This window comes from Schistocerca americana, chromosome 5 (assembly GCF_021461395.2).
Source record: "Schistocerca americana isolate TAMUIC-IGC-003095 chromosome 5, iqSchAmer2.1, whole genome shotgun sequence".
Lineage (NCBI taxonomy): Eukaryota > Metazoa > Arthropoda > Insecta > Orthoptera > Acrididae > Schistocerca > Schistocerca americana.
The window spans coordinates 501730602-501749612 of NC_060123.1; the positions used below are offsets into that span (position 1 = coordinate 501730602).

General features: G+C 44.3%; 1 protein-coding gene across 1 annotated transcript; it reads right to left on the minus strand.

Moving 5' to 3' along the window:
• Positions 1-17217: 17217 nt before the first annotated feature.
• Positions 17218-18748, minus strand: LOC124616765. The gene is made up of 2 exons (XM_047145150.1): positions 18228-18748; positions 17218-17349 (listed from the first exon to the last, which is right to left on the minus strand). The coding sequence occupies exon 1, from the start codon at positions 18606-18608 to the stop codon at positions 18237-18239; it is 372 nt and encodes a 123-aa protein (XP_047001106.1). The 5' UTR covers positions 18609-18748; the 3' UTR covers positions 17218-17349; positions 18228-18236.
• Between the last annotated feature and the right edge of the window lie 263 nt (positions 18749-19011).

Consider the following 19011-nt stretch of genomic DNA (forward strand, 5'->3'; position numbering starts at 1 on the left):
ATTTTGAAAATAAATCTACAAACATATCTTCAACATACATGAGATTCTAAGTGGAAAGCAGTTGCTAGTTAAATTATCCGTCAGATGGATCATTCTCAACAGTATACAATCACTTCCCGAGATACTGCAGAGATGCCTGGAATTAAACCCGGGACCTTGGAGGACAAACTAGTGATCAGGAACAATATGCTACTACTACCGTACTCCTTTTTGGTCCCGTTTTGACAATGAAATCTTTGTCGAACACAAGGATCCCAAGTGGGTGCTCCAAGACAATAGTTTCTGCATTATCGCACGTAAACCCCAATTACGGAAACGATTGTTAACGTGCTAATATTTCTTGATGTTCGACTATTCTCCACCGCGTATTTCAAAGCTTAAGTCAGCTAAGCGCAATGATTTGTCAGCAGTTTTCGAGCTTCAGCCGGAAAACTACCATCAGCACATCCATACCGTAAGGTTTGCACACCATATGTCCAGCGCCACACAACATGCTGGGCGTATTCATCTTGAAACGTCACAGGTTCTTAAAAGCCAGGATTCAGCCAGCAGTTCATCTCAGAACTCGGAAATGAGAATAGATTTCGCTAAAATATGTGCAAAATTGTACTTGAATTTAAGAGGAGTGGACTATAACACAGCGGGTTTTCGTAGTTTTCCTTAGTAGTTCAAAGCATGGGACACAGCTGATTTTCTTCAGCTTCCTTACCAAATTTGTCTTCGTATCTAATAAGCTCATCATCGTTGGGATTTTAAACATTGGGGTAGCTAATGACTGGTTTCGATCATACTTAGCAGATATGGTACAAAGAGGAGAGCTAACACACACTTAGTAAAACATTTATCAGAACCAAAATACATTAATATTAAGGTAGCATATTAGCACCAGTACTATTCCTGATATACATCAATGGCTTTCCCAGTAGTGTTACTCATGGTGAAATAATTCTCTTCGCTGATGACAGCAATATTACAGTCACTGAGAAAACAAGATAACTCCTTGCAGAGAAAGCAAATGAAAATCTCAAGGAAGTTTACAATTGGTCAATAATCAATAAAGTGACATTGAACAGAAAGAAAGCTAATGCTATGAATTTTAGTTTGAAGAGGAAAAATGACAATGTTAAATTAAAAGTAGATGGCACCTCTATAGACTGTGTAACACATGCAAAATTTCCAGGGATGAATATTGATTCTCAGTTGAAGTGGTGTGAACACACAAAGGTACTGGCAAATAGAACGTCATCAGCACGTTATGCCCTTAGAATCCTATCATCAGTGTGTATATTCATATATACACTCCATTCTTAGCTACGGCATTCTTTTTTGGGGAACAAATACACAAAATATGAACACAATTTTCAAACTCCAGAAAAGAGCCATAAGAATAATAACCAAAAATAGTAGTCTAGCTCATTGAATAGATCTGTTCAAAACACTGGGGATTTTAGCTGCTCTGTGTATACCTTTACCAGTCAGTTGTACACATTGGTAATTACTGCACAAACAGCTCTGTCCATAACCATGATACAAGATATAGCCTCAACTTACATTTACCAAGAAAAAATAAACATAAAGCTCAAAACAGCATTTTCTACCAAGGAATAAATCACTAAAAGAGATTAAAAAAACTACAAAAAAGCACTTATTTAAAAAGGCAGCTAAAAAGTACCTGTTGTGCAACACATTTTATACATTGAAGGATTACTTTGATGAAACAGAATAGGGGTTTGGAAAAAAATGTTATACAAATAAATAATAATAATGATTATTAAACATCCAACGTTCCACATAACACCTTCACACTATGTTTTTTTGCTTCTTTTCTAGAAAAACTTACCCCCAAGTTATGCATAGCACAATACTAACGTCTCTTTCTCTTTCTGGGCTCAACATCTCATTCATTATAGAGGGACTCAGTTTTCCAGGATAACAAATGGGAAGTTGCAGTACAGAAAATGGCTCAGAGATCACCAGTGTGTGTGTGTGTGTGTGTGTGTGTGTGTGTGTGTGTAGTGAGTGAAGTGTTATGAAACAACGTGTGTATAGTGTGTGCAGTGACTGATAGTGAGATATGAGTGAACAGTGTGGCATACATTATTTAATAAGTTCTTTGTAAAAAGGTATTCTATACCAAGACTAAATCTAATGATTGCCTCTAACTAGAAATCCATAAATGTGTGTGTATACGACTTAGCTTATTTTAAATTGATCTACACTTGTAATTACTTTGACATATCCTATATCCTTGTGAAAAGAGATCTATAGATGAATAAAGCTACTACTACTACTACTAGAACATCCAGTCCTTGTTTTATCACTAATCTATGATTTCATTCAGGTGAACATAATACATTTACTCTAGAGGTAGATTGTTCAGTCTTTTATGGTCAACTTCTTTACCCGCACTATGTGCAGTTGCTACAGGTGGTTTATTTATATTCTTGTAATTGTCACTCTTTGAGGCTTTCATTCATCCTTTTGGGGTCCTATATGTGTTGGTCATGCATAATATTTGATCATACACCTTTATACATAGGATATATTTTCGACGTTCAACATCTTAAATAATTTAGCTCTAATAAATTGGAAATTATTTCAAATCCTGATTCTCATCTCGTATCCCAATCTCATTTAAATGTATTGGGAGCTTACCTGAAATAAATGGTTCATCTTGCTGATCTATGTTCTGTATAACTTAGCACTGCTGTAACAATTAATGAAGTCAGTAACAGCATTTACTAACTCATCTTCTGCTTCTTTTCTGTCTGCGTGAGAGCCCTTTCAGACTGTCAGTTACTGGCTTCAGCATTTCCGAGAGATGCTGATCTCGTTGCGTCTGCATTAACTTCGACAACTGTAACTTTCATTAACTAGCTTTCTGTGCCTCAATAACTTTACGCTTTGTCGACGAAATACTGCTATATACGAACTTTTTTTTTTTTTTTTTTAGATAGTATGCAACTTATATATGCGTTGAGACTACTCGTGATGATTGGAGTCAAGTGCCTTAGCTATCGCCTTAACATATCCATGCATATCTATTAGTTTTGTGTTGATTTCTTCAATTTTCTCATTGACATATACTTCACATTGCTGTATTCTAGCATTCAGTACATCGACGTTTATAGTCCACACTTTGGTTACACTTTCCGGTTCTACTGATTTAGCAATTATTGCCTCGATTTTTTCGTCAAATAAACGCATGAGCTTTGCTCCTTCTGAAAAAGTGTGCGACACACGTGCAAATTTGTCCATAGTCTACTATACTGATACAGTTAGGTTTTGATACACTGCTCTTTATGCAGAATCTCACTGAAGTTTCGTCTATATCGGACCATATCCTATTTCCTAGTTTCATCTAGAACCAGAAAGCCATACTGTGAGTTATTCTGGCAATCCCGACGTACGGTAACCAATTCAAATATCTGCGGATCTCATACCGATTTTCCATGGCGACGTTGACAATTACGAATACACCGTTTGCCTTTACTTTTTCAGACGGTAGAGTATCACTGCTTTCGCTGAACGTCTGATATGTTACTCCCACAAAGGCGTATAAAATCTCCTGCAATAACATATCTTGGGTGAAATAGAGTTTTGAAAAAATTAATACATGCTCAAAGTGGACTCCCTTAGGACGTGTTAAAAATGTTAGAACAAGGTTAGTTTTCCCCAGCCAAAAGGCTCAGTAACCAAAGCATCTGTAGTAATGATCCATTTGTCTTGTTCTTCCGGTTTCCAGCTTCGTCACTGTAGGACTAGTCGCTTACTGCAAGATCCTCGAAGTGAGGTTGTATCGTCCACTTGCTCATAGTGTTAACTGTTCGCTTACATTGAAGTGCAGGGGCTTTTTATAAAACCTTACATATAGCTGGGTTTATAAACAAACTTCAATAAGATGGTAGTCCTGTGCCCACATCTGGTAATGTTGACTCTTATGCTTCAACCTCCATGGATGCAGAGCAAGCATTGTAGAGTTGAGTTATGGTTTCTTCCGATGGGCTGAGATTTTAGCGAGCTAACTCCATTAGACTACTCTCATTCTCATAGAATCGGTTGACGTATGACTGCCACCTTTGTCGACACTATAGCTCATGCTGAATTGCATAGCTAGCAATCATTAAACCCTTAAAGGTCTGCTCCTGTAGATTTATAAACACTCTGTTGCCAAATATTTGAAATGTATCAGGAAAATCCCCTACAGAGTTTTTGTGTTCATCCATTATCATCAACAGAGAGTAAACGTTTCTGTGGACCGAGGCCGAAATCTGCATTGACACATCAAGTGGTTGACAGCATTTCTCTATGGCTAATATAACTCTGACGTTCCCAAATCGAGTGTTTTCAAATACTACCACTGGGCAGAACTCCCTGTTTGATGTCATACCAACACTGACACCCTTATACCCACAGGTGCTCAAAACAGTAGGTTTGCTTAAACAGCGTCATGTTCATGTCAGGTGGCTGTTGCTGCAAGTACTTCACCTAGACTGCAAGGAAAACAATTAGTTGAGCTTATTTGCTCCCCTCCCCTCCCTTCTATTCATCAACATCGACGTTAATACTTGCATTGCCTCGCACCCGGCAGCGTTGATGTACGTCTGTACATCCTCATCCTTTGACGTTCCTCTCACAAGTGAGTGAACTATTTAACGATTGCTGTAAATACACTCCTGGAAATTGAAATAAGAACACCGTGAATTCATTGTCCCAGGAAGGGGAAACTTTATTGACACATTCCTGGGGTCAGATACATCACATGATCACACTGACAGAACCACAGGCACATAGACTAAGGCAACAGAGCATGCACAATGTCGGCACTAGTACAGTGTATATCCACCTTTCGCAGCAATGCAGGCTGCTATTCTCCCATGGAGACGATCGTAGAGATGCTGGATGTAGACCTGTGGAACGGCTTGCCATGCCATTTCCACCTGGCGCCTCAGTTGGACCAGCGTTCGTGCTGGACGTGCAGACCGCGTGAGACGACGCTTCATCCAGTCCCAAACATGCTCAATGGGGGACAGATCCGGAGATCTTGCTGGCCAGGGTAGTTGACTTACACCTTCTAGAGCACGTTGGGTGGCACGGGATACATGCGGACGTGCATTGTCCTGTTGGAACAGCAAGTTCCCTTGCCGGTCTAGGAATGGTAGAACGATGGGTTCGATGACGGTTTGGATGTACCGTGCACTATTCAGTGTCCCCTCGACGATCACCAGTGGTGTACGGCCAGTGTAGGAGATCGCTCCCCACACCATGATGCCGGGTGTTGGCCCTGTGTGCCTCGGTCGTATGCAGTCCTGATTGTGGCGCTCACCTGCACGGCGCCAAACACGCATACGACCATCATTGGCACCAAGGCAGAAGCGACTCTCATCGCTGAAGACGACACGTCTCCATTCGTCCCTCCATTCACGCCTGTCGCGACACCACTGGAGGCGGGCTGCACGATGTTGGGGCGTGAGCGGAAGACGGCCTAACGGTGTGCGGGACCGTAGCCCAGCTTCATGGAGACGGTTGCGAATGGTCCTCACCGATACCCCAGGAGCAACAGTGTCCCTAATTTGCTGGGAAGTGGCGGTGCGGTCCCCTACGGCACTGCGTAGGATCCTACGGTCTTGGCGTGCATCCGTGCGTCGCTGCGGTCCGGTCCCAGGTCGACGGGCACGTGCACCTTCCGCCGACCACTGGCGACAACATCGATGTACTGTGGAGACCTCACGCCCCACGTGTTGAGCAATTCGGCGGTACGTCCACCCGGCCTCCCGCATGCCCACTATACGCCCTCGCTCAAAGTCCGTCAACTGCACATACGGTTCACGTCCACGCTGTCGCGGCATGCTACCAGTGTTAAAGACTGCGACGGAGCTCCATATGCCACGGCAAACTGGCTGACACTGACGGCGGCGGTGCACAAATGCTGCGCAGCTAGCGCCATTCGACGGCCAACACCGCGGTTCCTGGTGTGTCCGCTGTGCCGTGCGTGTGATCATTGCTTGTACAGCCCTCTCGCAGTGTCCGGAGCAAGTATGGTGGGTCTGACACACCGGTGTCAATGTGTTCTTTTTTCCATTTCCAGGAGTGTATTTCAGAGTCACTGTCAGGTGAAAAATCTACATTTACACGTTTAGAAACACTGACTATTCCATTGTATGTCTTAGCAAATCCCTTTGGGGCTTGGCTGCTGTGCTTGTGTTACAGCACAGTCAGACGACGCCATATCCGGACATCCTGTGGTCTGCGACTGTGGAAATATCAGAGTGAACTCGTTCAGCATTGTATCAGGCGCTCGTTGCAGCTGCTCTGTTGTGCCACAGCTTAGTCTGTCAACGCCATACATCCTGTCGGCTGCAGCTGCTGTTGTGCATTTGTAACATTTTTGCAAAAAAATACACTAAGTATAATGAAGTATAAACAATAATAAGATGGGTTGAGGTAATACATACTGACAGTCTTCTTCTTCATCCCAGCTGATTGCTGCTAAGGCTGGCGATGCTTCATTCTGGAGAACAAATGATGATGCACATGAAGTCACATTATTTTAAAAAAAATTCAAGTGGTAAGGAGCTGAGCATGCACGCTATTGGCTGCAGATCGGGGACGCTCGGGGTGGTGGGTTTTTCATGCAAAATTTGCGGGAGCGCAAGGGAGGGAGGCGAGAGTGCCATCCCCTCCCCTCCCCTCCTTGACCTTGGCGGAATACCATGACTCCTGCAAAGGCCTTGGAGATAAGGAAGTGCTGATCCTGCTGTCAACGAAATATGACATGCTCAGTTGTCTCAGTTGTAATATGACACCACAGACAAGAATGTGCGGATGCTGTTGTCAGCGAATTCCTGGATTGCACCTGCAGTGCCCTACCACTGATGGTACCTACTTTCTTCTCCAAGATGGGTCTTCTCACCCTTGTGACCTTGGACACACGTCGCCCAGTCAGTGGTGAACGATATGTGACTGAATATCTGCCGAAAGTCTTCGCCACATGGAGCCACATCACATAAACTTTCTTCATCACGACAATACTTCAGCAAACACTCCTCTCAGAACAATAGAGTTCTTGGAGAAGGAAAAAGTGCAAGTGTTACCGGACCCACCCAGTTACCTGACATGTCTCTGCGTGACTTTTTCCTGTTCCCACAGACGAAGGACAAAATTCGTGGGCATCGTTTTCCAGCCGTTGAAGATACTATTGCAGCATACAACACTGTTCTAAGTGAATTCAACTAAAGAAGCTTACACTGAGACACTTTTAAAGTGGTTTCAAAGGATGGAAAAATGTGTAAGTGCTCAAAGAGAATATTTTGAAAAGTGGTGACAGTTATATTGCAAATAAAAATTTTTCTGACTTTCTGCTAAAAACTTTAGGTAGAACACCCGTAGATACTACAGGTTTGTAGCGTGACTACTTTAAAACACACACAATAATTTGAAGATTTGTATAATACAGAGTAAATGACTGTCATATGTAGATCTTATCTGCAGAAGAAATTTAGTCGAAATGTATTTACATTCATGACTGAATGGCAACACACTACCGAATATATCTAGCATTTGTCTCGCGAATATATGGCCACACATTCAAATACAGTTCTTGCTTTGCCTCTAACTAGGGCAAGTGGCCAGGCCGGAGACTGTCACTAGTTACACATGTTTTGCCCTGAACAGTGGTGCTGCCTGTGCAGAATTGGTCAAACTTGTTTTAACATACATCATAATTGTCAGCGAGTTTGACAGAGGAAGCTTGTTCCTTTATTTTGTTGTAAAAACGTACCTGATTTTCAGTTGTCTAATGTAAAATAAGCCATTAATATACTCTTGTATAATACTAATGATTAAACAACGTCTCTAAGTCTACAAATGCAATATCCCGTCGCTTCTTTCGGTTTGATAGTTTCATCAGCTAACCACCAAATGCAAACACATGGCTTCCGATCGAGAAAAGTGGCCGCAGAAGTCGTCAGGAAAAGTGGCCTGACCCCCATAAGGGTTCGTTTCTTCTGTATATCACGTGTAACAGTAGAGATCAGACTGACTTCTAAACCATTTCATATATAACTCTGTCATTCTTCATTCGGTCCTATGTGACGATTCTGATTTAATTAACTTACAATATTTAAAACTGTCTCTGTTCTGTTTCATTTGGGCTAATACAAAAATTCGACTGAAAACGGTCTGCTGGAACTGCTTGGCATTTTGTTTCAGATACTAGCTCATAAGATGCGCGAAGAATATGTCCGGAAATCAGAACAACAAACATAGGATGCTGTTGCGATGGTGTGGTCTCATTATCTCTCAGGAAGAGAAAAGCAGTCTGTGCGCAAGCCTTCAGGGAAGTGCGAACATGTCATATGGTATAATATTTTGGCGTAACTCTTCAAGTCAAACAAAAGTTTTCAGAGTCTAAAATCGTGTAATACATATTATTTATGGAGTAAATTCACGGACGTCCTATAGAAACCTCTTCAAAGAACTGGGTATACTAACTACTGCCTCTCAGTATATTTACTCCTTAATGAAATTTGTCCTAAATAATACACTGCTGGCCACCGTAAATGCAACACCCTGAAGGAAGCATCCGAATCAAGTGAAATTTACACCATGGGTTTGCAGCGATGAGATATGCAACTGATTAGAATTTCAGCGCGGACGCACATCACGCGCGCCTGTGGCGCCACCTCATAGCGCCATTTAAGGCTTGGCGATTTCGACGAGTGTACGTTCGGCACGTGTGTTTACCTTGTGGTTGTTTCACAAGACGATCAGTTATGCCTCGTAGACAACAGCGAACATCGTTTGATCAAGTATCCGAGTTCGACAGAGGAAGGATAGTGGCTTACCGAGATTGTGGATTATCATACAGAGAAATCGCTAGTCGTGTTGGACGAAACCAAACAACTAATGCGGATATGTGACCCTTGGATGCAGGAGGGTACGACGGACCGACGTGGTCGATCGCATTCACCTCGGTGCACCACTGCACGTGCTGATAGGCAAATTGTGCGCATGGCAGTGACGGATCGCTCAGTGACATCCAGAACCATAGCACAGCACATTGCGTCTGTAACGCATCATCCAGTGTCTGCGCGTACCATTCGACGCCGTTTACAGCAGAGTGGTCTGTCCGCAAGACGTCCATTGCTTCGTCTACTATTGACGCAGAACCACAGACGTCTCAGTCGCCAATTGTGTGATGACAGACGGATGTGGACGGCAGAATGGAATGACGTTGTCTTTACTGACGAGTCACGCTTCTGTCTGCAGCACCACGATGGTCGGATTCGAGTGTGGAGACACCGTGGAGAGAGGATGCTGGACAACTGCATTATGCACCGCCACACTGGTCTTGCACCGGGTATTATGGTATGGGGCGGTATTGGATATTACTATCGCACGCCTCTAGTACGCATTGCCGGTACTTTAAATAGCCGGCGCTACATATCCGAGGTGCTGGGGCCAGTTGTCCTTCCTTACCTTCAGGGCTCGGCCACAGCCATATTTCAACAGGATAATTCGCCACCACACGTGGCACGCATTGTCCAAAGGTTCTTCGTCAATAACCAGATTGAATTGCTTCCCTGGCCGGCTCGCTCTCCGGATCTTTCGTCGATGGATAACATGTGGTCCATGGTTGCTCAACGAGTGACCCAGATTACATCCCCAGCTGCCAAACCAGATTATCTTTGGCAACGTGTGGAAGCTGCTTGGTCTGCTGTACCCCAGGAACACATCCAACGTCTCTTTGACTCAATGCCAAGACGTGTGGCAGCGGTGATCTCCAACAATGGCGGCTACTCTGGCTACTGATTCTGGCAGGAACCACATGTCACAGACGTCTGTAAACGTAATCATTTGATAATTGGTCAACATGTTATCTACAAAATAAATTTTGTTGTGCTACCTCTTGTCTTTCTTGATGTTGCATTTACTGTGGCCAGCAGTGTGTATCTCTTTTTCCAACAAACAGCTCAGTTCATACATACAATACTAGGAACAAAAATGATCTGCACAAGAACTTAAAAGCACTTATTTTAGTTCAAAAAGGGGTCCACTACTCAAGAACACTCATCTTCAATAATCTGCCAGCAAACATAAAAAATTTAGTTACAAATAAAGATCAGTTTAAAAGGAGCTTGAAAGGCTTACTAGTGGCCAACTCCTTCTACTCCATTGACGAAATTTTTAATAGGAACAAATCATGTATTGTATATATTCATACTATTAATATCGTTATTTCAGCTTAAAAAAATTGACATGTTCCACATCCACGAGGATCTCATCAGCACGGATCTATGGAACGAAAAACTAATCTAATGTAATCGAATCTCTAATCCTCTCCTATCTTGTATATATTCATACTATTAGTATTGTTATTTCAGCTTAAAAAAAAGACATGTTCCCCATCCACGAGGATCTCCTCAGCACGGATCTATGGAACGAAAAACTAATCTAATCTAATCCAAACGAACAAAATGAGGCGACAAAGTTATGGAATAGGAATGCGCACGTAGACAGATGGCGGTAGTATCGCGTACAGAAAGTATAAGAGGGTAGTGCATTGGCGGAGCTGACATTGGTACTCAGGTGATTCATGTGAAAAGATCTCCGACGTGATTATGGCTGCACGACGTGACTTAAGATATTGAAAGCGGAATAGTATTTGCAGCTAGACGCATGGGACATTCCATTTCAGAAATAGTTAGAGAATTCAGTATTCCGAGATCCATAGTGTCAATATTGTGCCGAGAATACCAAATTTCAGACATTACCTCTCACGACAGACAACGCAGTGGCCGACAGCCTTCACTTAATGACCGAGAGCAGCGGCCTTAGAGCTGTCAGTGCCAACAGACAAGCAAGACTGCGTGACATAACCGCAGAAATCAATGTGGGACGTACGTGTCTGTTAGGCAGTGGAGCGAAATGTGACGTGAATAGGCTACGGCAGCAAACACCTGACGCAAGTGCCTTTGCTAACGGCACGACATCAGTAACGCCTCTCTTGGGCTCGTGGCCATATCGGTTGGACCATAGACGACTGGAAAACCGTGGCCTGGTCAGATGAGTCCCTATTTCAGTTGGTAAGAGCTGATGGTAGGGTTCGAGTGTAGCGCAAACACCACGAAGCCACGGACCCAAATTCTCAACATGGCACTTTGCAAGTTGTTGGTGGCTCCATAATGGTGTAGGCAGTGTTTACATGGAAAAGACTAGGTCTTCCGGTCCAACTGAACCAATCTTTGACTGTAAAAGGTTATATTCGGCTACTTGGAGACCATCCGCAGCCATTCATGGACTTCGTCTTCTTCAATAACGAGGGAATCTCTATGGACGGGCCACAGTTGTTCACGAGTGACTTGAAGAACATTCTAGACAATTCGAGGTTATGATTTGGTCAGCCAGATCGCCCAACATAACCCCACTGAACATTTATAGGAAATAATCGAGAGGTCAGTTCGTGCATAATATCTTGCACCGACAATACTTTCGAAATTATAGATGGTTATAGAGGATTTTTTGCAGAGGATTTCCGACGAATTGTTGAGTCCGTGCCACGTCAAGCTGCTGCATTGCACCAGGTAAAAGGACGTGTGATACGACATTAGGAGATATTCTGTGACTTTTGTCACCTCAGTTTAGTTCCTATATATACAGGGCCTCCATAATTAAAGTCCCGGTTTCAAAAAGCTGTAGAACGAGAACCACTGTTCATAATTACGTCAAATTTCAACAGCATTTTATTGACGCAGAGGGAAACGTCATGGAACAAATAATTTAACAAAAAATCTACCACTAGCTGGCGCCGTAAGAGTCTTAACGTAAGTGAGGTCGGCTACAAATGACAGGTGGATCGCAATACGACGGCTATGGCTTCAGTTGCACATTTCACCATCTGAACTGTTCAATGTGCATAACTGCACAAATTCGGCAGTCAGCAGTTGTGGCACTGTCAGTTATGTAAGTCCATCCACTACGGCAAGGCCGTACCAGATCCGATGGGAAAAATCGGTTCTTAACTGACCGGACGCCAAAACAGCATAAAAAGCAAAATGACGTCGGTTTTTGTCCTGGACCCAAAAATCGCATAAAAACAAGAAGACATCAGTTTGTAACTGTCGTGAGACTGGCGCAAGACGTGTTCAACATGCTGTCCCGCATTTTCTACCACAAGTTTAATATCAGAAACAGCATGTTCTAGAACAGATCGGAGCGTCTCTAGGGTCACGCAATGCGTGTCTTCAGTTCAATTACGCTCGTAACTGGTAATGGTACACAACGTCTTTCAGACAGTCCATCAGGCCAGATATCATACGATTAAGATCAGGTGATGTTGACGTCCAGGCTGTAGGGGAATGACAGCTGATATTTCTAGCATTTCCGAAATGCCTTTGCAGCTGCCGCTTCAGTGGCACGCCATCTTGCAGAAAAATGACCCTAGCCAAACGTCCACACTGTTAAAGGGTTCGGTGACGTTGGTGCGCCAAATACTCTCATAGCATTTAGCAGTGATGGTACATGTGACAGGACTCGCAGGACTCATCTTGACGAGAAACACGGCCCTTCAATAAACGATGCCGTCAACACTCACGACACTGTCAACAACGACCTTTGCAGTATATAGTTGTACCGGCAGATGCCGTACGGATTTTCCGTTCCTATATTCTACAATTCTGCGTGCTGACGTGTCCTTGGAGATAGAAATAGGCTTCGTCTGCCCACAGTATGTTCCATGGTCATTTATTGTCCACTCCCATAGAAGCAAGCAATCCCAGAGCGAACTGTTCTCGTTGGCAGGTTAGCAGGAAGGAACTCCTGAACATGGGTGATTCCGTACGGATGGCAACGCAGGATGTTTCATAGGATTCTACGCTCCATGCTCGCAGGCGTGTACATGTGGGCAATTCCCCGTGCAGTGCACGTTTGCACACCATCGCTTAACCCCTCCTGCAATTCTGTGGCCACATCTTCCGCAGATGACAACATATCAACTGCTTTCCTCCCTCTGACGCATTGAACCACAAAAGAACCTGTCTCTTCGAATTTCGTAATCATTTTCTCCGGACACTTAGCAGACGCCGGCCAACGTCTTTTTTCAGACTCTTGAGTGTCTGGAACTTCCGCAGGGCAACAGACACGCAATCAGCGTTCCTGTAAAGCAGCTTTAACAGCAGAGCGAGATCGGACGCATACTGAGGAACTGCCGTGCGCCGCGCGTATCTGGTGTGCATATTCTGACACTTACAGATATTGGTCACATTTTCGTTAAATGTTTTTTTGTTCCATGACGTTTTTCTCTGCGTCAATAATATGCTGTTCAAATTTTACGTCATTCGAAGCTGTGATTCTCTTTTTACATCGTTTTAAAATTGGAACTTTAATTATAGGTACCTTGCATTAATTTGTTTCCAATTAAAGATATTTTGTGTGATATGTTACACTGAAGTGACAAAACTCATGGGATACCTCCTAATATCGTATCGGACATACTTTTGCCCGGAGTAGTGCAGTAGTTCGACGTGACATGGACTCAACAAGTCTTTGGAAGTCCTCTGAAGAAATATTGAGCGATGCTGCCTCCAGAGCCGTCCATAATTGCGAAAGCGGTGCCGCTACAGGATGTTGTGCACGAACTGATCTCTCGATTACGTCCCATAAATGTTCGATGGGATTCGTGTCGAGCGATCTGGGTGGCCAAAGCATTCGCTCAAAAAGTCGAGAATGTTCTTCAAACCAGTCACGAACAGTTAGTTGTGACCTAGTGACATGGCGCATTCTCATCCATAACATGAATAGCATGAATGGCTGCAGATGGTCTCCAAGTAGCCGAACATAACCTTTTCCAGTCAATGATCGATTCATCTGGGTCAGAGGACCCAGTCGATTCTATGTAAACACACCCGACACCATTAAGTAGCCACCACCAGCTTCTACATCTACATCTACATGGTTACTCTGCACGCTTGAGTGCCTGGCAGAGGGTTCATCGAACCATTTTCATACTACTTCTCTACCATTCCACTCTCCAATGGCGCGTGGGGAAAAGAACACCTAAATCTTTCTGTTAGAGCTCTGATTTCTCTTGTATTATTATGATGATCATTTCTCCCGAAGTAGGTGGGTGTCAACAAAATATTTTCGCATTCGGAAGAGAAAGTTGGTGATTGAAATTTCGTAAATAAATCTCGCCGAAGAGAAAACCGCCTTTGTTTCAGTGACTGCCACCCCAACTCGCGTATCATATCAGTGACACTCTCACCCCTATTGCCCGATAACACGAAACGAGCTGCCCTTCTTTGCACTTTTTCGATGTCCTCCGTCAATCCTGTCTGGCAAGGATCCCATACCGCGCAGCAATATTCCAGCAGAGGACGGCAGGTGCAATGTAGGCTGTCTCTTTAGTGGGTTTGTCGCATTTTCTAAGTGTTCTGCCAACAAAGCGCAGTCTTTGTTTCGCCTTCCCCAAAATATCGGATTTCTTGTAGTATCCATGTGGATGACCTCGCACTTTTCTTTGTATAGTGCCAATTGCCACTTTTCGCACCATACAGAAATTCTCTCTAGATCATTTTGTAAATGTAATTGATCGTCTAATGATTTTACTCGACGGTAAATTACAACGTCATCTGCAAACAATCTAAGGGGGCTGCTCAGATTACCACCTAGATCATTTATATAGATCAAGAACAGCAGAGGGCCTATGACACTACCTTGCGGAACGCCAGATATCACTTCTGTTCTACTTGATGATACACCGTCTATCACTACGAACTGTGACCTCTCTGAGAGGAAATCACGAATCCATTCACACAACTGAGACGATACTCCCATGTGCACGCAATATGATTAATAGTCGCTTGTGAGGAACGGTATCAAAAGACTTCTGGAAATCTAAGAATATGGAATGGATCTGAGATCTCTTGTCGACAGCACTCATTACTTCATAAGAATAAAGAGCTAGCTGTGTTGCACATGAACGATATTTTCTCAATGCGTGCACCGAGTCTCGTTGACAACTTGGGTCCATGGCTCGGTGGGGTTTGCGATACACTCGAAACCTATCCTCACCACTTACTAACTGAAATCGAGACTCATTCGACCAGGCCACCATTTTCCAGTGTCTGGGTCCAACCGATATGGTCACGAGCCCAGGAGAGGAGCTGCAGACGATGTCGTGCTTTTAGCAAAGGCACTCGCGTCGGTTGTCTGCTGCCACTAATGCCAAATTTTGCCGCACTGCCCTAATGGATAAGTTCGTCGTACGTCCCACATTGATTTCTGCGGTTATTTCACGCAGTGTTGCTTGCCTGTGAGCACCGAAAACTGTACGTCAACACCGCTGCTCTCTGTCGTTAAGTGCAGATCTTCGGCCACTGTGTTGTCCGTGGCGAGAGGCAATGCCTGAAATTTGGTATTCTCGACGCACTCTTCACACTGTGGGTCTCGGAATATCCAATTCCCTAACGATTTCCGAAATTGAATGTCCCATGCGACTTGTCCGAACTACCATTCCCCGTTCAAAGTCTGTTAATTTCCGGCGTGCGGCCGTAATCACGTCGGAGACGTTTTCACATGAGTCACCTGTGTACAAATGTCAACTCCGCCAATACACTGCCCTTTTATACCTTGTGTACGCGGTATTACCACCATCTGTATATGTGCCTATCACTAACCCATGATTTCTGTCACCTGAGTATGTAACGTGAATGTAACGTGAAGAATCAATATGTGTAATTGGCAAGCTTCTATCCACAACCCTGGTCTGATGAAAACTTATCTTAGAGAGGCCACTTTACCACACATCCCTCGTCCCTATTATGATCACACCTTTGTAGTAATTAGGTATGAAAATAACTTCTCCTCCCTTGAAGAACTTCAGTTTGCATATATAGCAGTAAATTCATCACCATTGCTGTTACTAATAAACAAATGTGTGGAAAGAGGGCAAATGACTGTATCATTAAACTTCCTGGCAGATTAAAATTGTGTGCCCGACCGAGACTCGAACTCGGAACCTTTGCCTTTCGCGGGCAAGTGCTCTACCATCTGAGCTACCGAAGCACGACTCCCGCTCGGAAGTTTGGAAGGTAGGAGACGAGGTACTGGCAGAAGTAAAGCTGTGAGTACCGGGTCTGATTCGTGCATCGGTAGCTCAGGTGGTACAGCACTTGCCCGCGAAAGGCAAAGGTCCCGAGTTCGAGTCTCCGTCGGGCACACAGTTTTAATGTGCCAGGAAGTTTCATATCAGCGCACACTCCGCTGCGGAGTGAAAATCTCATTCTGTATCATTAAAGTTTTGGTAGCTATCGCAGAATGTAAACAACAGCGCCATACTGTCACTTGTCTATTTTGGATTGATGTTGACATACGTAGCACGCTATTCACACTCTATAGGCATTCCTAGTATCTGCTGTGACATTCTACTGAGCTGTCTGGTGGTCGCTTGTGAATTGTCGCGTCTGATAAATCGGTCCTGCCTTGTGATTATTTCTTTTCGTTGTGTATTAGGAATTAAGGGAGATTCATTTATACTTACGCTGTTACTGCAACTTCATTTGCAGTTCAACATTTTAACTACTTATGTTGTAGCTACATTTGCCCGTAAAGAATAACTGACGCAATCGCGCCTACGTTTTTAAAAGTATAGCGGTGCGGTAGTACCCATTTAGGGAATGGAGGAGTAAATTACAATCGCTATTCCTCTCGGGTAATCCAACTCAAAAAGATTTCTTTTTCGTATTACACAGTGATGCAATCATTTAGTGGTAGCATGAAAAAATGTATCATTTATTAGACAAAATTCGCACAGATGGATTACATAAGTTGGATTCTCACTTCTCAAAAACCAGTCCAGTAGCATCAAAGATTATAAAGTAAGAGTCTGGCCACAATATTGACCAAATCCACTCCAAGTACAATAGCAGAAGCCGTTAGAGAGTAAACGGCCTGACTGTATCAGCGCTGTTAACCACAAGCTGCAATCTTCCTGTCAGGTCCACACTAGAGATGACGGGCTCTCTGCACACGAGACGTGTTGCAGACGGTGGCGCCAAGCTCGTTGGAGGCCAGCAGCTCGTCGCGTCGCTGGCAATGCAGTATCCCAGGTCCTCAGCACACACAGCAGGTGTTTACTCCGCAAGCCACCTTACGGTGTGTGGGGGAGGGTGGGCGTCCCCCTAATGCGGGACTCAAAGGTTCCCGCTCCGGGAAGCTGTTGGAGATGGCAGTCAGCTCCCCGGTCAGCTCCAGTCACCACAGCGAACTCCCATTGCGGTCGTCGTTCGGAAGTTGACGCCCGCACCGAGGCTCCACTAGCAGGGCACTGGGGTCCATCCGTGTTGAGACCTAAGGGAATGATTTTATTCTTTATTTTCATTTTGATAGCGTTTGTTGCACGTACCATGCGACTAGCTACATATATGATTAAAAAACAAAGGCAAGCATAGTAAATAGTTCACAGTTGGTGACAACAGATCTCAATAACATGTCATGTTAACCAGTAACAAATGAAATTCTTATGGGCTACATTTAGTTTGTGAATTATTATCAGCTGGATCTGAATTTGTCTCATACAAATCTGCTATTCTGGGACAAGATACCATTGTTCCATTAACAAACAGTTTACGCCTGTATATCGGTGATTTGGGCAGTCGCGAAAACGCGTTGGTCTTTATTTAAAGAGCCCCTGGTCACACCGTCTAGCTGAGAACAGTTTACAAACGCATGTACCGCTTCAAAAATTGTTATAAGAGGGGAAAAAGTTAGCCATCTTATGCGCTATAACAGAAATAAGGACAGGAACTGCACTGAAAACATCAAGACATTACAGGAATAAAGTATCTAAAAGTAGAACTAAAGCCTTACTAATTTAGGAGCACAGGAAAATGGAGCTCAAAGAATGAAGAAGTCCTGGGGTCAAGTGAAGAGGTTGACAAGAAAGGCCGCCCGCTGTGGCCGAGCGGTTCTAGGCGCTTCAGTCCGGAACCGCGCTGCTGCTACGGCCGCAGGTTCGAATCCTGTCTCGCGCATGGATGTGAGTGATGTCCTTAGGTTAGTTAGGTTTAAGTAGTTCTAAGTCTACGGGACGATGACCTCAGATGTTAAGTCCCATAGTGCTTAGAGCCATTTGACAAGAAAGCCTATCAGTTTCACATGGTTCCTAGTTGGCCAGTTATGATGGAGGAATGACTCGATGGCGTGTGTGAAGAGAACAACTGACTTACGTGAGGCCTTCACAGCTGCCGCCGGAATCTGGTTGCCCCGTAGGCGGCTCTGGCGCTGGCTGCTGCGGATGCTCGGGGTGCTCCGTAGGCGCCGGTACCGGTGGCGCCGCGGTACGCAGCGGCAGCCGCCCGCACTAGCAGCGGCGCGCCCTCTGGAGCAGCCAGCCCGCGCTCACACGGCCGCTCCTCAGCCGCCTGCATCGCCATCCGCGCGGCGTGCTCGCCGTGGCCGCGCCTCCTGCTCTCAGACTTATATTTATCTAAAAAGTAGGAGTCTATACCCATCGTCTGTATGTGCCCGGAGGCATAGCTTACAGCTGGTTTGACCGCCCCATAATAGAATTCCCCTATAAGGAGGTCCCTAAGTACTTTGAAGAACATCGCCGTTACCCAGTCCAGCGCTCTTGCGATCGCTCAGAAAGTGATACTTAGTTACCGCGGAAACCAATTACGTCGTGGACTTCATTGTTGGGAGTATCCCCAGCGACAGTGACATTACTTGTATTTCCTGATTTTCACAATTGTCATTGTTTAGCCACATATGTAAACTCCTCTATTTCCACCTTCCTTGCTGATTTTGTAATTGCTTTTTTGTGCTTTGTAAGGTGTTCACATGAGGGAAAAATATGACGAAAGGTACACTGGAGAGTCGTGTCATTGAAACTATTGTTAGAAATGAAGGGGAAAAAGTAGAAAGAGGAAGCTGAGCAGTAGTGTAGCCTAATGTCAAGATTCTCATCCAAAACAGATTTCTGCTATACGTACACGAAATATCCCAATTTCT

Excerpts from the sequence above, each read along its gene's own strand:
- LOC124616765 (XM_047145150.1), bottom strand. The coding sequence starts at position 18,608 with ATGTTCTTCAAAGTACTTAGGGACCTCCTTATAGGGGAATTCTATTAT.